Source organism: Oryctolagus cuniculus, chromosome 1 (genome assembly GCF_964237555.1).
Source record: "Oryctolagus cuniculus chromosome 1, mOryCun1.1, whole genome shotgun sequence".
NCBI classification, from domain to species: Eukaryota; Metazoa; Chordata; class Mammalia; order Lagomorpha; family Leporidae; genus Oryctolagus; species Oryctolagus cuniculus.
Genome location: NC_091432.1, coordinates 62,323,982 through 62,342,956, shown reverse-complemented (window position 1 = coordinate 62,342,956; position 18,975 = coordinate 62,323,982). Strand labels below are relative to the sequence as shown.

Below are 18,975 nucleotides of genomic sequence, written 5' to 3'. Positions count from 1 at the left end.
TACATTTGGGTTGTGTATACCTTTTGGCTATTGTGCATAATGTGGCTATCATCATTGGCATAAAAGTCTTTGGGTTACTTTTAAAAGTTAAAAGTCTTAGGAAAATGGAGGGGAAGTAAAACAGCAATAGAATTTGAAGAACTTGGGCTTTGGTGGGAGACGGTAAAGAATTTTAGAGAAAGATATACTATTTTTAAATTGTCAATGTAGGTGTAGTCTTGGGCATATGGAAGTAGCCTGGAGGACATGGTATGAGGTAAAGTAGTGGACAGGGAGATATAAGAGGATTTAGTTGTGGGGAGAAACATAGGGTATTCAACCTCATAAACTGAGGGCTTTGCCTTATTTAATTGAAGATGGGGAACAATATTAGAATACTCACTGTTATAGAGCATGGGCACACTTTTATTTCTTTAGAGAAGACATCTATTTCTTCCATTCTATGTCCTTCCTTTAACCCTGGTCTGTCTGCATTGATTAGCTGCATGTATTTGTAGGCCAATTTACTGTCTCTGAGCGAGGAATCATAATGGGATGATAACATATTTGTACGGTAGGAAAGTCCATTACCATTAGAGAGGCCCAGTGTCTGAGATTCCCTCTTCCAAGGAAATACTGCATAATATGCTTCTCCTGGATGGTTTTATCCACTGATGTCTCCTACCCAAACCCTCACACTCCCAATGACTGTGTTCAGATTTCAGTTGCTAATCAGAGCTGCTCAGCAATAGAATGAGAATATCCCACCTGAGTAGAAAATACATTTAGTGTCTTTATGATTGTTCAAACAATACTTGTCAGGACCCCTGCACTGATGGGAAAGAAGACTAGGGAACCTGTCCCATCTGCAAATGTAAACACAACACACATAGCACTTAGCAAAATTTAAAATAAAAATTTATTGTATCTTATGCCCAAGTTGAAACTCAGACAATATCATGTACTGCACATTCAAAATATTTGACAGAGAACACACTTAAAAAAGGAAATATGAAAGAGATAAATAGGCAGAAACATTCTCCCTTAATCTGGAAATAAGTGGGCTGTAAGACCATGAAGGTAGCAAGCAAACATGAAGAACAGTTGGATTTGCTGCCCACAATTAGGGCAGGGTTATCTCTCAGTTCATATACAAGGACATCCATTTCAGCACACAGCAGAGAAAACATAGTGTTTGTATAGCTTGAGGAAATACAATGACAGATGCTGAACAGGAAACAATATAACATGGTAGTTAAGTAACTGTATTCTATTATCAAATTTAATTTCAAATCTTGGCACAGTGCCCACAAGCTGTATCACTTAGTGAGGTCATATTGTTACTCTAAGCTTCCTTGTCACTTGTAATGAAGGGATGAGAACAGTATTTATCCTGCAAAGTTATGAAGATCACAACAAACCAGCACAGCCCTTATTATAGTGCCTGGGACATTGTAAGCACACATGATATGTTCATAAGTATTCAGGGCTTAGATAAATTCTCAGGTAATGCCTAATACACCAACAGTAATGATAGTGGCAAGTCATAGCTTCCATATATTATCAGTTGACCCATTTTAAAAGTCGCATATACCAGCTAAACAATAATTACATAATAAATCAACTCAGAAAATAGGGATAAAAGCAAATCATAAGTTGACTATACTTCCTCTAATGTATATAGTTTTTTCAAGTTAGTTTCAAAATTTATTCTTATTGTCTTTCTCAATATTGTAAGCATGTTTTGTTTTATGGTAGGAACTTCAAGCCGCATAATATTCCATTGATATGGATTAACATAAAATTCCATGAAGTAGACAAGATTATATTTTATTTTACTAATCCAGTCAGAGAAAAGCACTGCCAGTGTAGTAAGGATCAGAGAAACTAGTGTGGTAAGCGTCACCTCTGTCCCACAGACTGAAGGTCCTTGTCACAGCTGATCTTGAACATAGCCATCACTCGTGTTCTGATCTGTTTGGTCTTGGCACCATAGATGATAGGATTGATCACAGGAGGCAGCAGTAAGTAGACATCCCCCATGAGAACATGCACAATGGGATCAAGGCTTTTTCCAAAGCGGTGAACAACCGAGAGACCAATGAGTGGCACATAGAAAGCCAGGACCACACCAATGTGTGACACACAGGTCCCAAAGGCCTTGGCCCGCTCAGACTTGGAAGGCAGTTGTAGAACTGTTCGTATAATGAGAAAATAGGACAAGGAGATGAATGTGACATCCACACCCATGACCAGCAGAATGGCAGTGAGACCATAGACCACATTGGGCAAAGTGTCTGCAGAGGCCAACTTCATCACATCCTGGTGCACACAATAGGAGTGTGAGAGCACATTGGAGTGGCAGAAGGCCAGCCGTTTGATGAGCAGAGGCAGTGGGAAAAAGAAGAGGGATCCACGGACCAGGGCCACCATGCCAATCTGAGCTGTGACTGTATTGTTGAGCACTGCAGCATGACGCAGTGGGTGGCAGATGGCCACATATCGATCAAAGGCCATAGCCAGCAGGATGGTGGATTCAATGGCTGACAGGGCATGAATAAAGAACATCTGGGCAAGGCAGGCGTCAAAGGTAATCTCCCGTGAGTCAAACCAGAAGAGAGCGAGGATCTTGGGCATGGTGGATGTGGACAAGGCCAGGTCAATGGCTGCCAGCATGCAGAGAAAGAGGTACATGGGAGCATGCAGGCTGCGCTCTGTCCTTACGATGAAGACCACGACGCAGTTTCCAAGCAGTGCCACCACATACATTGAAAGCAGTGGAAAGCCGAACCAGAAATGGGCTTCCTCTAGTCCTGGGATACCGATAAGCACAAAGGTGGCATGAGTGAAGTTGCAGGAACTCATAGCTGGCACTGAGGAGAGGGGACTGGAGAAGGTGAGGTCACACTGGCAGCCTGCTAGGATATGGAGCACAATCAGAGAGCATCCTGGCATCTTAGCTTTTCCTCCCTTCCCCTTCCCGACTCCTTCCATGTCCACTTAAGTTCCTTTGTAAGCTTTCAGGCCCTCTTCCAAAGTGGGGAATGTTACAGCTGAAATTCATTTATCAATCACTACTCTCAAGGCCCATTTAAATTTTTAAAAGTGAAACTAAGGAGAGCAGTGCTTATCCTAAAATGTAGCCTTCCCAGATTGCCTCCGACTTCCTCTTGGCCCACATCTTCATTTGCTGGCGCCAGCTTGGACCTTTTCTCAGATAGCTGTAAATAGATAACATACTGGAAACTTCTTCCAGGTAGGTATGGATGTTTCTCTCATTCTATCTCTCTCTCTTATTCATATCCCATGGCTTTTTCTTATGTGACCTACTATGTACAAGCAATTTGCTAGTGCTCTTGACTGCGATATGAAAGACTTTCCCCTTGCCTTCACATGGCTTGCCTAGAAGATAGACAAGTTAGAAGATTGACAAGTTACCAATATAAAAGTATATTGTGAAAAGTGCTAGTATAAGGTGTGCATTTAATGCATCAGAGTGGGAGAGGCATTTTGGGGAGCCTTCCTGGAAAGAATAATCCTTCTGTCAGTCTTGAAACATGAGTAGAAACTAGAATAACAGAAAAAAGAATAAATGGTGTTTGAAGGCAATGAGAATAAGAAATACTGTGCAGACTTTTAGGATGCCAGGTCCTTAGTTCTAGGATCAGAAAGAGGCAGAAATACAACAGCAACTAAAAAAAGACACTAAAAAGGAAATGAAATTAACACAAACCGAGGAAAATGATGAAAATCCAGTATTTCAAGGATTAAAGGAAACTCATCTGAGATCATGAAATCAAAGGTAGCTGCTCCTTCCAATAAATTCTTCAGAGGTGAAGGTGCTGACTGGTATGTGGTGCCCAGCTGATCCTAGATGCCTGGCATGATCCCTGATAAGGATCTTCCCTCTGCCGTGGGCTGGTGGGTACCACCACACTTGAAAACTGCCTACAAGGCCACCCCTATTGCTACAAAGGGTGCTGGGTTGTATCTTAATTTTGGGAGGAATATTACTGATTTTACATTCTAATTCTGAGATCCGTGTCTTTTGAAGAACATATGCCAACAAATCCTTCACAAAAGAGACTATTTTTTTGAGTCCAATGTTGTTTTTCCCCAAGATGCTTCCGTATCCAAAACACCTGGATTCTAATTTTATCAAACTCTTCCTCTGCTATGTTCTCTAAGAGCCCTGTTCTTTGGAGCTAATTGTCTCTAATTATCCAAGGAATTCTCTGTGCGAAGTAGAAGGTATGACTCTTGGAAATAAACCATAGTTGTTGTCATTAGTGGCATTTAGTTACCTTTTACCTTTACCAGGATTCTTTGCTTATAACCTGGGTCCTTTTTACAATTGGAAGATGCCCTTAAATTTGGTCTTAATTGTGAAGGGTTAGAGACCAGTGATTTTAAAATGAGAAAATTGAGCATGAAGAGATTGGATTGGTCTTCCCAACTTGGATAAGCCAGGAAAAACAGATGCAGGGTTCAAAGACTACAAACGTCATGTCTTTGACTTCTTTTCATGCATAGACCTAACAACTATCCTCCTTGATGAACGTCAAATCTAAAATTTGTCCCCTAACTGCTGTTAGAACATTAAAAGCCCTCGTAATAAGCAGATAATGGCATCACTCAGTGAGCTTATATCTGTTTCCACCCATTCATCATAGAGAGCTTCAGGAGGATTCAGACATTGTGCTGAAAAGTATGAGACAGAGAACTAAAATATCCCCTGGAGAAAGACCAGGTCACTAGACCATGGATCTAAGAGATACATAAAGAAAAGGGCAAGCATGAAGAGGCACCCTGGGGAGCATAGTGATGTTTTCCATTCCCACAAGCCCATTCCCCAAGCTGCATTCAATGGTGACAGATACAAGGGTCTCTGTTGGTCCAGAATTGGGTATGTTCTTGTCCCTCTGTCTGCAGACCACTTTTTCTGTTTTGCTGCTATCTGTGCTTCTTTACAGAACTCTAAGACTTTTGGGTCATTCTTTCATTTCCCAAAGTAATTTTCCCAGGAAACCTCATGTCTCCCTCCTATGTTGCCTGGCCTCCTGCCTAAAGTGACTCCTTGCTAGACCCAATTTCAGCCTCTCCTTGGGTCTGAATGTGGCTGCTACATTCATTCTCATCTGGCTATAGCTCTGCGACATTTCTTTCCAGTTGACAGAAGTGAGTGGGACACAAAGGCTTTCCCTAACCCCACATGAGGCAGCTTGTGAGGGGTCTTGGAAAGTCCCTCAGGATGGCATGAGTTTGTGTGCCCAACCTGGGTGATGGTGCACTCACCTGAGAATGATGTCCTCTGATCGAGGGAGCTGGAGCTGGCTTTTCCTTTCTGCAGCAGGCCTTTTTTATTAAGCTACTCAGAAGGCCTAGGGGAACAGGCTGCAGTGTTAACTGAGGCCCTGGGGACTCAGCAGAAAAAGGAATGGCGTCTCTATGCCCATTTGTATGCTGCACCCTCAGGCTTCCCACTGTTCCTGTTTAGGTGCTTCCCACCACCTCCACCCCGCCACATGTGGCTCTGGACAGTCTGCCCCCTCTTCCAAACAAGCTCCATCTCCCTAGTAAGCCTTAGGGTCAGTGCGTTTCATTAGCCCTTCTCCTAGACCCAACAGGGAAAGAGATATACAGGCATAGTCTCTGAGCTCTAAGCGTTCACAAGATGGGCATCCAAAAATGTAGCCACATAATTCCAAATAAGAGGATGATCTTCATCATGTCTCTTTACAGCTTTTCTTTCAGTTAAAAACACAATCTTTGAGGCAGTGAAGCTACTCTGTATTGCACTTGTGTCACAGATAAATAACAGGTAAGACTCTGCTGTAGTTGCAAAGCTAATTAGTGATAATATTGGCTGGAGAACCAACAATGCTGTCTTTATACATTCACAATTCAACAAATATTTGTCAAGGTCCTACAATGTCATAGAAAAAATAGAAAAAAATCCCTATTCTGAGGGAGTACACATTTTTGTGAGAGGGGAAGACAATAAATAGAATTAACATACAAATCAAATAAGATGTTAAGTAGTCATAAGGAGAAATATATAAAGGGGAGAAGGAAATGGCTAAGTATAGGGTACTGGGGGTGGAAAGGTGAGAAGAAATTTTGGATGAAGGTACCTGGAAAGACCTCCCATCTCTGAGACATTTGAAAAGAGGCCTAAGCGAGTGAGGGGCACATCCATGGTAATACCTGGGGAAAATCATTCCAGGAAGAAAGAACAGACTACAAACAAAATTTCTGAGAAGGAAGTGGATTGGAACAAAAAGGAAACCAGAGTAACCAGAGTATCTGAGAAGAGAGAATAAGGGCGAGAGTAGTAGGGAGGTAGAATTAGGGCAATTCTATGAACTGGGTCATACTGGGTCTTTTTTTTTTTTTTTTTTTTTTTTTTTTTACAGGCAGAGTGGACAGTGAGAGAGAGAGACAGAGAGAAAGGTCTTCCTTTTGCCGTTGGTTCACCCTCCAATGGCCGCCACGGCTGGCGCGCTGTGGCTGGTGCACCGCGCTGATCCGAATGCAGGAGCCAGGTGCTTTTCCTGGTCTCCCATGGGGTGCAGGGCCCAAGCACTTGGGCCATCCTCCACTGCACTCCCTGGCCACAGCAGAGAGCTGGCCTGGAAGAGGGGCAACCGGGACAGAATCCGGCGCCCCGACCGGGACTAGAACCCGGTGTTCCGGCACTGCAAGGCAGAGGATTAGCCTATTGAGCCGCGGCGCCGGCCCCATACTGTGTCTTATAGGGCATTTAAGAACCTTTATCTACGTTCTGAGTGACTGAGGATCTACTGGAGAGCTTTAAACATAGGAGGGATATGATCTGACTCACATACAATGATTTGCCTCTAGCTGCCCACAGACCTGTTTGCGTCTATGTGGAACAAGACCATTCTAGACTTTATGTTTCCCTTTCACAAGTTTTTCATCCTTCAAGACTTAGTTTAAGTAAACCTTCTCCTTGAAGTATACTCAGTATTTCTAGGCCCCCTGATCATTCTCTCCCAGCAACATGTGCTCTGCACCAAATCCATCAGGGTTGTGTTTGTTCATTATTCAGCTCTTTATCCAGCTCTGTCTGTCATCCTAAGTATGTCTCACACATGAGTTTACCTTATCATTTTCACTGTAGTTTCTGAAAATAGGAACATAATTATTCTCTTATCAATCAGCCTCTAAGTGTTTATTAGTCACCTATATCTGGCCATGTAGCTCACAGATTCATTCTTTGTGTAATAAACATATCTCCACTGTCAGTTTTGTGTAGGCACTGTGATGAAATTGGGGATCATACAGCTGAATAAGACCAAGTCCTTTCCTTCAAGGTAATTGTAGACAACTCCACAATCTTGATGTAATATGGAAGAGTGGTGAAAGCCACAGATTATTTAGTCAGAAGGAGGTCCATGAAGAGGGTATTTCAGCAGAAATAAAAGCATGGAGGAAAGAAACAGAATTCTCTACAGGGTGCTATTAGCAGTGTGATGTGGCTGGCACATAAAAGCAACACAGAAAGGAAAGAGAAGTTGGAGAGGTAAATGGATGTGAGTTCACGATAGGCTGTGGATCTGGGGATAGAATAAGCTTTTATCATGGCCACCATAACCAGACATATGTTTTAGATTGCTATTTTAGAGCTGCTTGGAGGATAAAACTGGATACACTTATGAATTTAGTGATACAAGACAGAAATGCATAATATTAGTTTTTGTCTCACCCCTCACATCCAGTTCTTCAGCCAATCTTGTCTATTTTTCCTTCTAAACATTTCCTGATATTTCCTATTTTTTCCATCTTCAACTCCACCACCATGTTCAAGGGGACAGCACAGTGACTGCCACTGCTCTGATTTTCTGAAAAGTCTCAAAGTCGCTGTTAAGCTTGTCCATGTTTGTCATGGCATAAAATCTGCTGTGCAACCCACTCACTTTCGAAATGTCCAAGTTACCCACTTCCCAGTGATGAAGCTTGCAAATTTCCAGGATTGTTTGACAGTGTGGCTGTACATGGATAGTGGGAAAAGTGAAGTGGGAAAAGAATCTGTAGAGGCTGTGCAGACCTCTTGGTTTCTGGTTTTTGACTTTGCAATCCTTTCTTCTTCCCTCCTTCCCCCCTCTGGTGCCTCCTCCTCTTGCTCTTCTCCTTTCTCCTTCTTCTTCCAATTTTTAGGTCTCTGAGTGCCTGCATGCTTCTCATCCAGACCAAATTTCTATTTTACTTTCTCTTCTCCATTTCTCCACACCCCATCTTGAATAATGTATGGATACAAATACACAAACATAGCTAACATTATTTGAACTTTTCTATCTTTTTATCTTGAACCTACCTGTACTACTTTGGGTTTCAGTTTTGGTTCATTGTGAGTAAAGGTATGTTAAATTGAATGATCCATGTAGTTCAGGTTGGGAGGGAACTAAAAGAAAATAAGTACACAATAATATGCTAATAGTACTGACAATGTATTCAAAATATAAATTGCTTCTTCAAAATTACCTCCTAAGGTTTCTGTTTTAACGTGTATTGTTAGTGACTAGATAGGAAAAGTTTTATTATGGGAAGAGAGAGGAAAAAGATAGGAGTTCATGAGATTAGAGTAACATTATAGTAGACCATATAACAGAGTGAAACTTTCACACCAAGGATCAGCACTCCTTGGTACATTATCCTTTAAAATATGGGCCTTTATGAAAATACATTTGTCAACACTAGGAAGAACTTTGTGGTATAGGAGAACTTTGTCTTCTTGTGTGCCATCTGAACACTTAATATGCTTTATGATGCAATTTACTTATTAATTCAACTGAGGTTGAAAGTTACACGACGCCAGAGACTATGGACAGAAATATGGAAATAGCAGTGTGTAAGGCACAGATCCTTGTCTTGAGAAGTGAACTCAGAGTCTATTGTGGGCAGAATGGTTGCAAGAGTCAGAAAAGGGTTGTCATGAGAAATAAGCACACGGTGCTTCAGAAGCACTTAGAAAGAGCACTAGATAGACCGAAGGGTTTAGGGAAAGTCTGGAGAGTCACTTCTACTCTAAGTCAGGGGCAGGGAGACAGTGAAGGTGCTGCAGGCCGATGACAACTTGTGTAAAAACTGGATGGTGAGAGAAGACATTCAAGATTAAGGAAATGCAAACTGTTGTGCCTGGTATGTGGTGAAGCATGAGAAGTAAATAGAGCCAGGTCACGTAGACATTTTCCCTTTTTTTTTTTCTCTACTACATAGAGGACCCCATCAAAGTGGCTGGGAGACAGTGTGATTGAAAGTTTCCTTATCCTCAAGAAACCTTACCTTGTGATCTGAAACCAAAAGAAACAAAAATATAATATCATACATTGATGAGGGAGCAGGGTGAAATCTAGAAATTTAAAACCAAACAGGTAAGGATGAATGTGCATACAAACAAGTATTGAGGGAGGGATGTTGTTGTTGCTACTCTTGTTTTTATAACACTATGGGCTCTGTGCTAAGCAGAGGCCTGCATGAAGGGGCTAAACCATGTGGATCTCTGGAAAAAGAACATTCCAGGTAGGAAGAGTGGAAAGTGTGAAATCTGATGTTGGGACATCCTTGGTGAGTTGAGGAAGTATTTGAAGGCTAGTGTGTGTGCAGTAGAGTGAATCAATGGGAAAGTAGTAGGAGATGAAGCTGGGCTAGGGAAGCAAGATCATACAAATTCTTATAAACCATTACAATGACTGTAATTTTCCCTGGCTAATACAGGAAGACACTGGAGCATATTGAACAGAGAAAGTGATGTTATCTATCTTGTGTAATAAAATAATTGCTGTGTGTGTGGGGAGCAGAGTTCAAGGGGGAAATAAACTGTAAATAAAAGGTAGATGAAGGAAGATCTGCCAGCAGGCTAGTATAGAAGTTCAAATCCATGGTGGCAAATTGAATCATGGTGGTAGCATTAGAGGCATTGTAAAGTTCTTGGATTCTAGATGTAGGCGTTTGTGTTACTTACAAGAAAGAGATATCAGTATTTTCCGAAAGGTTGTTGGTTGTAGAACAGGAGTGATGGAAAGGCACCTGGTATAACTTTAAGTGTTTTGTCTCAGCAACTTGAAAGGTACAGTTTCTGCATAGGGAAGACTGGGGGTAGGGAATATGTTTCTTCCTTGGCAGGAATATTAAAATACAATTTTGGGGGACATGAAGAGTCCAAGATAATTATGAGACATTCAAGGGGAGACACTGATACATAGATGATTGACTGAGACTGGACTATAAATATTGATTTAGAATTTGTCAGCAAATTGATGCTATTTAAACACTTGATGAAATGGATAATCAAAGAAAAAGGATCTAAGAGCAATGCCTTGGGGCATTCTAACACATGGAGATGAAGACTAACAGTAATAGAGATTGGAAATGTTGTCAAACATACCGAGGCTTTCGACATCATCCTTATTATTAAATAGCAGTACTGTAGTCACCTAATAAATCCCCTGTGATATGAATCATGACTTCTAATTCCTTTCTGGACCTGATGCCAGCTATAGAGACCACCTAAACTGAGCGAAATCAAAGTATCATTTAAATGTCTGATTCAAACTTTTGAGAATTAATACCCATTAATTAACTTTCTGGATCAAGCTATTACATGACACTGAAGTTTAAAAAATTATAATTAACTTGTAATTCATATTCATTTTCAGTTTCTACTGAGGCAGAACATTGATGGAGGCCTGAGGAAAAATATGATTAAGAGATCATTAGGTAGAATATATATGTGAGGTTTGAAGGTTTTGATTTGAGATTTTTCTCCCCATCTTGGTTTAAAATTTCTGGAGGATGGTTTTCTAATTAATTAGTTAATTTTACTTCTTTATGTCTCCCAATACAAATTACATGTATGTATGTCTATGTATTTTCAGCAATATAGGATTAAAATTAAGAAGTGAAATCCTGGGATAGTTAGCATGGATGTGCTCTGCCTCTTACTAGCTGTTTGAGCAAGCTACTCAACATTTCATGTCTCAGTTTCTTCATTGGTAGTAGAAGTAACTACTTTATAATATTACTTGTATGTAATATAATATAATATATATTATATATAATATTACATGTATATACACACATGAAAACATTTTGAACAAAGAAAATAATAAATATTAATTTAAATCATTATTATGGTTAAAATTCACTACCTATTTTTCACAAAGGAGTGAATTTTAAAAATATCATTGTAATTGATTTGAGGTGGTTGAGTTAAGAACAGAGAGGCTATCGCAGGCATCATAAGTGAGTAAAGTTTAGAACAAACCAGTGATGATGCGGGCTTTAGGCAGTTCATCCCTCTGCCCCCTCATTTGTTAAATAAAGGGATCAAATGAGTTAATGAGCTAGGTCTATTCCTGCTTTAACATGAAATGATTGAATACATAGCTTCAATGGGTACTTATTTTTTTAAATTTATAACAAGACCTTGAGGAGGCAAACTTAAATGTTCCCTAGTTCTAGAAGTCAACAATCCTATGCTTCTTTGGAGTTGAGAATTTTTATCACAGCTCTGCGTATCTGTTTGGTTTTCACACTGTAGATGATGGGGTTCATTACAGGAGGGATGAGCAGGTAGGTGTTAGCAATCATAGTATGTACATAGGCTGGGGCTTGCTGTCCAAATCTGTGAACAAAGGACAGACTGATCAATGGGATATAAAATATAGCAACAGCCCCAATATGGGAGATACATGTGCTGAAGGCTTTCTTCCTCTCTTCTGGGGATGCAATGCTGAGGATGGTCTTAATGATCAAAACATAAGAAAGGAGAATGAGGACTGAGTCCACACCAACAGTGGAGATCATGGCAGTCAACCCGACAGCACTGTTGATCCTGGTGTCTGTGCAGGAGAGCTTCATTACATCAGGGTGGTAACAGTAGGAGTGGTGAAGCACATGGCTACTGCAGTAGGATAGTCTTTTAAGAAGTGCTACCATTGGTGTCAGCATTAGGGTACCTCTGATAACAATTGCCACTCCAATCTGCACTATTCTGGAGTCAGTTAAAATGGTGGCATATCTAAGGGGATTAGAGATGGCCACAAAACGATCAAAAGCCATAGTCAACAGTACTGAAGATTCCATGACAGTGAAGAGCTTAATAAAGAACATCTGAAATAAGCAGGCATTAAAGGTGATCTCCCTGGCATTGAACCAAAATATACCCAACATTGTGACCAGAGTGGACATGGACAGCCCGAGGTCCGTGGTGGACAGCATGGAGAGGAAATAATACATAGGTTCGTGGAGGCTGGGCTGAGTGATGATTGCGAAGAGAATCAGGCTGTTTCCTGAGAGGGCAGTGACATAGAGGAAGCAGAAGGGAATGGAGATCCAGCTGTGGAAAGCTTCCAGCCCAGGGACCCCCGTCAGCAGGAAAATGATGGAAGAGGTTGTGATATTCTGGAAAGTTGAAATGCTGGATTAAAAATACAGAATAAGATGAAAGTCTGAAACAAAAAGCTATTTTTGTTTGTGAGTTAAGCCAATGACATTAGTTGTATTCTTCAGAAAACTGACCAAAGATGAATATCTATGCAATATATGAAAATACAAGTGGCTCATTTAAACTGATAGAAAAAGTTATGTGATATCAGCTGTTGTAATAGGTTTCTGTTTTCAAAACATTTTTCTCAGCTCTACAGTCTTTTTTCTCTGGAGTCCTTAGCTGCTAGCTTATATTTACACCATGCCACTTTTCCTCCAGCCACAAATGGTCAAAGAATGTACACTTTATCATAGCCCAATCATACTTCATGCTTTCCAGGAATTTTTAAATTGTGATACAGAGGTAGAAAGTTCATTTTTCCGTATCATTGGCAACAGAGAACAATGAATTGGGGATGTGCAGCAACAATATTACATTGGTCATAACTGTGTGCAGTAGAGAAGCTTACAATTTGGTAATTTGGCCAGAAAATAATGAGGAAGAGATAATTATAATACAGAGTAACATGCATAGGGTAACAAATAAATGGCTTAGGTACCAGTGCAGTTATAGGCAAGTGACTTCATCTAACCATTAAAGAAACTCTGACATTGCAGCCCAGGGCATTGCATTTGGGAGACATGGGGAGTTAGAACAGTGATGTACAACAGGCTTAAAGGACTGAGTATGCTGCCCTCCAGCTGGTACAATGTGTTGCCATGTTTAATTATATGTCCTTCAGTGCTTGAAGACTAGTTAGTCAGAACAGATTTTCTTCATTTTGTTAAGATGTATTTCTTTGGAGACATCTAATGGGATTTTATTGCTTTGTTTGGAGAGGAAGATATGACTTGATCCCAACATCATGTTTCTTTTTCTACTGAGTGGGGAATTGAAGACTGGGTAAATGGGTATGTGTGTGGGTAAGGGGGTAGGGGGACTTGGGGAAAAACAAAGATTAGAACTCTATTGGAGAAGGTACAATCAGTGAGAGGTAATCAATTTTAGGGTAATTGTTAATTAGGGGAAAAGAAAGGTATTCAGTAGCTGATTGGAAGTATAGGATAAAAGAGGAAATGGAGAAAAACTCAAACATTTTCAGACTACATACATTCATTAGATAAAGTGTCACTGCTAAGATCACTTAGGGAAATTATAGTTTAAAAAAATGGGAAAATATTTGTTAGTGTAACCTAAATTAAGAGAAAACTAGAGAAAATAAAGGAAATGTTGAGTACATAAATTTACCAAAAAAGTAAACTGTAACTTTAAACTCTGGAATTTAAAGTAATGAGAGTGTCCTCAAGACATTGATGAGTTAATACCAGAAATGTATGATTGGGGCCAGTGCTGTGGCTCAATGGGTTAAGCTGCTGCCTGTGACGCTAGCATCCCATATGACACTGGTTCAAGTCCTGGCAGCTTCATTTCCAACCCAGATCCCTGCTAATGTGCCTCGGAAAGCATCAGAAAACAATCCAAGTGCTTGGGCCCTGCACCCACAAGGGAGAACTGGATGAAGCTACTGGGTTCTGGCTTGGACCTGGCTTACCCTTAACTGTGTGGCCATCTGGGCAGTGAACCAGTGGATGGAAGATCTCTCTCTCTCTCTCTCTCTCTCTCTCTCTCTCTCCCTCTCTCTCTCTATATCTCCCTCTCTCTGTGTAACTTTGCTTTTCAAATAAATAAATCTTTTTTTATACAAAGAAGAAATGTATGATCAGTTCTCATAATGGAAATAAGAACTAATAGTTAATGCTGAAGGAGATGATTTTAAATGTTCTCTCTGAATGAGGTGATGAATACGCTAATAAGCTTGATTTATCATTATAGAATATATATGTATGAAAATACCACATGGTACCTCATAAAAATGATTGGTTAATTAAAATTGAAATAATTTAAAATCAAAGAATGAATTAACAAAAAGTTGGTATTCAGTAAGTTTATAATATTTAGAGAAATCTTTTTAGAAAAAGCAGTGCTTTAGAGATTGCTGTGTTTAAGCTGAGATGAAGAATCCAAGGCTTTCAGAATGGCGTGTGTGAGAGCATTGAGCAAGAATACTGCTGTGGTATTTTTTTCCTTGATCTTGATTTTCAGTGTCAGGGGCACTTACTGAGTACTTTTCTGTTTTTGTAAACATAATGCTGTGTCAGAAGCTAAGGGATAACATGAATAAAATCCTTCTTGAGGAGTTTATAATCAAGTGAGGTAAAAAGATCAGAACTGTTTTTCAACAATTTTAATATCTAGTACACAATGATGACTAATAAGCAAGATTATGGGAGTGCAGGGGCTTTGCAATATGCCAACTAATTTTGGCTACTGTAACTTTTATTTCATGCATGATTATTGAGTTGTAATTTTTGTTGCTGTGTTCTACAATATTTTATGAAATCATTTATCTATTTTAAAATTTTTATTTATTTGAAGATCAGTCTACTTTGGTTTATCATTTGTTTACTTTCAATTAGGATTCTTTCTCTCAGAAATGCCTCCAACAAATGTTACCAATGAGTTTGTAAACAACTAGTCCAGAAGTTGAATTTCAGATTTGTTTTTCTTTTCCTCATCTCACATTTTGATGATGTTGACCACTTCCTCTCTGAATCCTTACCCTTGATTAGTTTCAAGCATAGTTAATCTGTTTGTTTTTTTCTTGTTTACTAATGTTTTTGTTCTCTGCCTTCTAAATTGTAGTGTTCCAGAAGTGTTTACTTTTCTTTCCAGAAGTCCCTCTCCTTTTCTTGCTCTCCATGTGCTCTCCTGGAGATACCGTAGCTATTCCCATGGCTTTAAATAGCACGCATATTCAGATGACTCATAAATCTGCAACCTAATTATAGCATCTCCTGAGTTCTGCATTTCAAAAGTTAGTAACATCTTGAAAGTGGGGCAACGTTTCTGGGCTTGAACTTGAAGATAGTCATGAAACATGGCAAGAGTTAGGTGATCAAATTTCCAGTTTAGGAAATTAACTGGCAGCCATTTGGAGGACAAATCAAAGCTCTCGGCTTTGATTGATAAAAAGTGAAGAAAGTACCTCATCAACCCCGAGGGATGTCTCCACCCATCTTCCCTCGGACACTCCAACTTCAGTTGTGAGTCAAAGACAGCTCACCCCCAACCCCAATCCTCAGTCTAAACCGGGTCCTTCCTGCTATGTTTCATTTATTAGCAAATGGCCTCACATTCTAGTAATCGTCTAATTAGAATTATCGCCTTACCATCAGACTCCTTCTTGCTCTTATTCCCTATGTCTGAGGAGTCCTTAGAAAGTTTGTGAAAATGCGTACTACAAAAAACAAAAACAGAAAACAACAACAAAAACTCCAACCAACTTTATATGGATTTCAAAAAAAACATTTTCCAACAAATAAACTTACCTTTAATTTCCTTTTCCATGAACTTTTTGAAGTACTATAGTACAAACATTATCTTTTTTTAATTCTACTTTTGAAATATCAAAAACTGAAACCTCAGGTAGACTACTTGAGTGGTGTCAGTAAGAGCAATCTGTTGGTAACGGCTGGTGGAACCCATCATTCTCTGACTTGACATTGAAAACACTTCTTACATCAAAGAACCGAGGGGGATGAATGAGTATTTAGGGAGGCACTGAATTTCCTCCTGCTATTCTGCTTGCTGTTTTTCTCGACACTGTCCAATCCATCCTCTCTGATGCACTTATATTTTCATTTTCCCTTATGTGAAATAAGTTACATTCTCTCAATTATGCTGTTCATTTACAGCAAAAAATTCTCCTTTTTGATTTCACTGCTATGAGTTGTAACTTGTGGCTGTCTTTAGCTGCGGAACTAGGTAGATCATATGGCATTGTCAGTGCTTTCCAAACCATTGCCAGTGGCATGATGTAGTGTATGACTGGCATGGCTTCATATCCATGTGCAAACAGTGACTGGTTTTGAGTTCCTAGTACAGCAATAAAACTTTTCTCACAGCAACACATACCATCTATTATGTACTTTTTCTGGGCACATTATTGTGTATAAGGATTCTTTTAATTTTTACTACAACACCATGCGGCAGGTATCTTTAGATTCACTTTAAACTCATTTTTCTGATAAAGAAACTGAGTATTCAAGAGGTTACCAGACATGTTTAGGATCACACACAACTGGAGAATGTCAGAACTCAGATTCTCTTTCCAGTTCTTTTTAACTCCAATGCTCATGAAACAGTTCTTTTCCTGAAACCTGTAAGTAATGTAAACTTTCTTTGATCCAGTTTCCTCATTTGCAAAATAGGATATATATGGTGTCTAATATAGTTCCTAGCATGCAGTAGGTGCTCAAAATTGGTAATTTTTGATTTTAGTAACAAATGAGGCTCACTTATGATGATAAATATGTTAGCACACTGATTAAACCATTTGACTAATAACAGGATATCCAAGCCCCATCAGGCAAAGCAAAATTCCCATTTCTCTACAGATTTCCTGGGAATAATAATTGCATGATTCTGTCATCCTCCTCAGCCCATTATCCCACTAATGTAATTCTGCACATTGTGATGAATTTCTTTCTGTTGGGTAAGAAAGTGCAGCTTATCTAAAGCCAAGCATTTTCATCAAACAAAGCAATTTTACTTACAGAGCCCATACAGCAGTCCTGACTGTCCCTCTCAGACTGACTCAAAAGGCCGAGGAGGCTTTGGATTCCAAGGGAGGGCTGAGCTTATGAGGAGACTAATTCCAGCCAGTTTGTAGACAGGCACAGAGCTGTGAGGAGCTCCTGCAGTGGTGGTAATGCACTGTGTCTCCAGGGTGTAGGCGTTCCCAGAAGACTTCTTTTGCCTGACACAGTCTTTTTATATCTGTTCCATTATGCAAGTACTTTTGTGGCCACATCCTTTATAGGCTGATGTAAGTTTTTGTCCTTGTGCCATTTCATTGAAGAGCTTTTGAAAATAGTTCTATTGAGGTATAATTCACATACTAGAAACTTCACTGATTTACAGTGTATAAGTCCATAATTTTCAGCAAAGTCACAGAGCTGTGCATCAGCTATATCACAAATTAATTTTAGAAAATTTTCATCATCCCAAAAAGAAACTCATAGCCACTGGCAATTGCTCTGAGGGTTTTAGTATAGAAGATGGGTTAATCAATAAATTACATATTGATCAGTGTTAAACTTGTCTTAGAGGCATGAACTAAGGGCTTAATGAATATAGTGGATAAAATCTCATCTACAAATTAGGTGTGCACAAAGTACAGTCTTACTTTTTCATAACTTGACCTATTTTCTATTTTGAAAGTCCAAATGAACAAAAATTAAAAATAATTTGGGATTCTCTTTATTTGGGTTCAAGTTTGAGAACTTTGTATTTTACCAAGAGATTGAGATAGGTGGGTTATGGATCTGTCCAGTGATGTCATCTGATGCATCTGATTGCCCTTATTACTCTGAGTCATATTTGAATATCTGTATTCAGTCCAATGCAACTCTTGTCAATTGCTTTAAATGAATTTAATTACTCAACATCTTGAACAATCCACCTTTATTGAAGTCAGAATTATCTCTCACTTATATACTTGCAGTAGTTTACTAACAATTCTCTCTGCTTCATCTTTATTTCCCCTATGCCACCATGTATATTTTACTACTGAGAATATCTTGACTTGAGATATTTTATTATTTATGATATAACAAAAGCAATAATAAAACAACAATAATATTTGATTGTAAATTCTATGTCCAAAATGTGCTGAGTATTTGTAGTAGACAGAATAAAGACCCATAAAGATATCTACACCCTAATACCTAGAACCTGGGAGTATGTCAAATGGCAAAAGGGATTTTGGAGTTGGGGGGTTTGTTGGGTTATCGGGGTGGCCCAGTTAGAGGACATGGGTACCAAAAGCATGACAGTAGAAGAACCTGATCCCTGATCCATTGTTGCTGGCTTTGAGGATGGCAGTAGGGAGCCCCAAGCCTGGGATGCAGGCAGAAGAACAGAGTATACTGAATTTCCTCTACACCTTCTGTAAAGCAGTACAGTCCCTTGAGATCTTGATTTTAGCCCAGTGAGTCCCATGTCAGCTTCTGACCTATACAACATTGAGACAGTACATTTTGAAGAAACACCCATTGTTAATTTGACTCATGCAATTACCAGAGATGAAAGGGTTCAAGTAACTTAACTAGGTCTCTCGGTTAGTATATGATGTAATCAGTATTCAAAGGCTGTCCTATTTGACACTTAGGCAATTTTCAGAGCTCATTTTTTTTAAAGAGGCTTCACATGAACATCTGTCCATCAAACAGTGCTTCCCGCTCAAGTCATATAAACCCAACAGCTTGTGTACATGCTTATGTGCCAGACTGGATGTTACCAGGCTGTCATTGTGTGTGCATATTGTTTGCACATACGTATGCTTTTTCATTGTTGAATCACATCAGAGTGAACTTCTCAAGAAGATAAAATCATCTCTTCCACCAGGTGGAGCAGATTCTAGGGCTGTGACTACTCTACTTGGGAACTGTTTGAGAATGGTCACATCTATTTTTCCTGTGGCT

General features: G+C 39.5%; 2 protein-coding genes across 11 annotated transcripts; both read right to left on the bottom strand.

Moving 5' to 3' along the window:
• Positions 1-880: 880 nt before the first annotated feature.
• OR51E2 (olfactory receptor, family 51, subfamily E, member 2) lies at positions 881-17,241 on the bottom strand. 9 transcript variants are annotated; one of them, XM_070074500.1, is made up of 4 exons: positions 17,047-17,173; positions 15,820-16,650; positions 15,661-15,728; positions 881-2,897 (listed from the first exon to the last, which is right to left on the bottom strand). In XM_070074500.1, the coding sequence occupies exon 4, from the start codon at positions 2,842-2,844 to the stop codon at positions 1,882-1,884; it is 963 nt and encodes a 320-aa protein (XP_069930601.1). In that variant the 5' UTR covers positions 2,845-2,897; positions 15,661-15,728; positions 15,820-16,650; positions 17,047-17,173; the 3' UTR covers positions 881-1,881. The 9 variants fall into 9 exon arrangements, with proteins under 9 accessions (XP_069930601.1, XP_069930611.1, XP_069930582.1 ...); XM_070074510.1 differs by having other exon boundaries at positions 881-2,894; positions 17,047-17,089; XM_070074481.1 differs by lacking the exon at positions 15,820-16,650 and having other exon boundaries at positions 17,047-17,216.
• Positions 8,708-17,216, bottom strand: LOC108178258 (olfactory receptor 51F2). Of its 2 annotated transcripts, XM_070074454.1 has the most exons (3): positions 17,047-17,084; positions 15,661-15,728; positions 8,708-12,405 (listed from the first exon to the last, which is right to left on the bottom strand). In XM_070074454.1, the coding sequence occupies exons 2-3, from the start codon at positions 15,661-15,663 to the stop codon at positions 11,476-11,478; spliced, it is 933 nt and encodes a 310-aa protein (XP_069930555.1). In that variant the 5' UTR covers positions 15,664-15,728; positions 17,047-17,084; the 3' UTR covers positions 8,708-11,475. The 2 variants fall into 2 exon arrangements, with proteins under 2 accessions (XP_069930555.1, XP_069930548.1); XM_070074447.1 differs by lacking the exon at positions 15,661-15,728 and having other exon boundaries at positions 17,047-17,216.
• Positions 17,242-18,975: the final 1,734 nt, after the last annotated feature.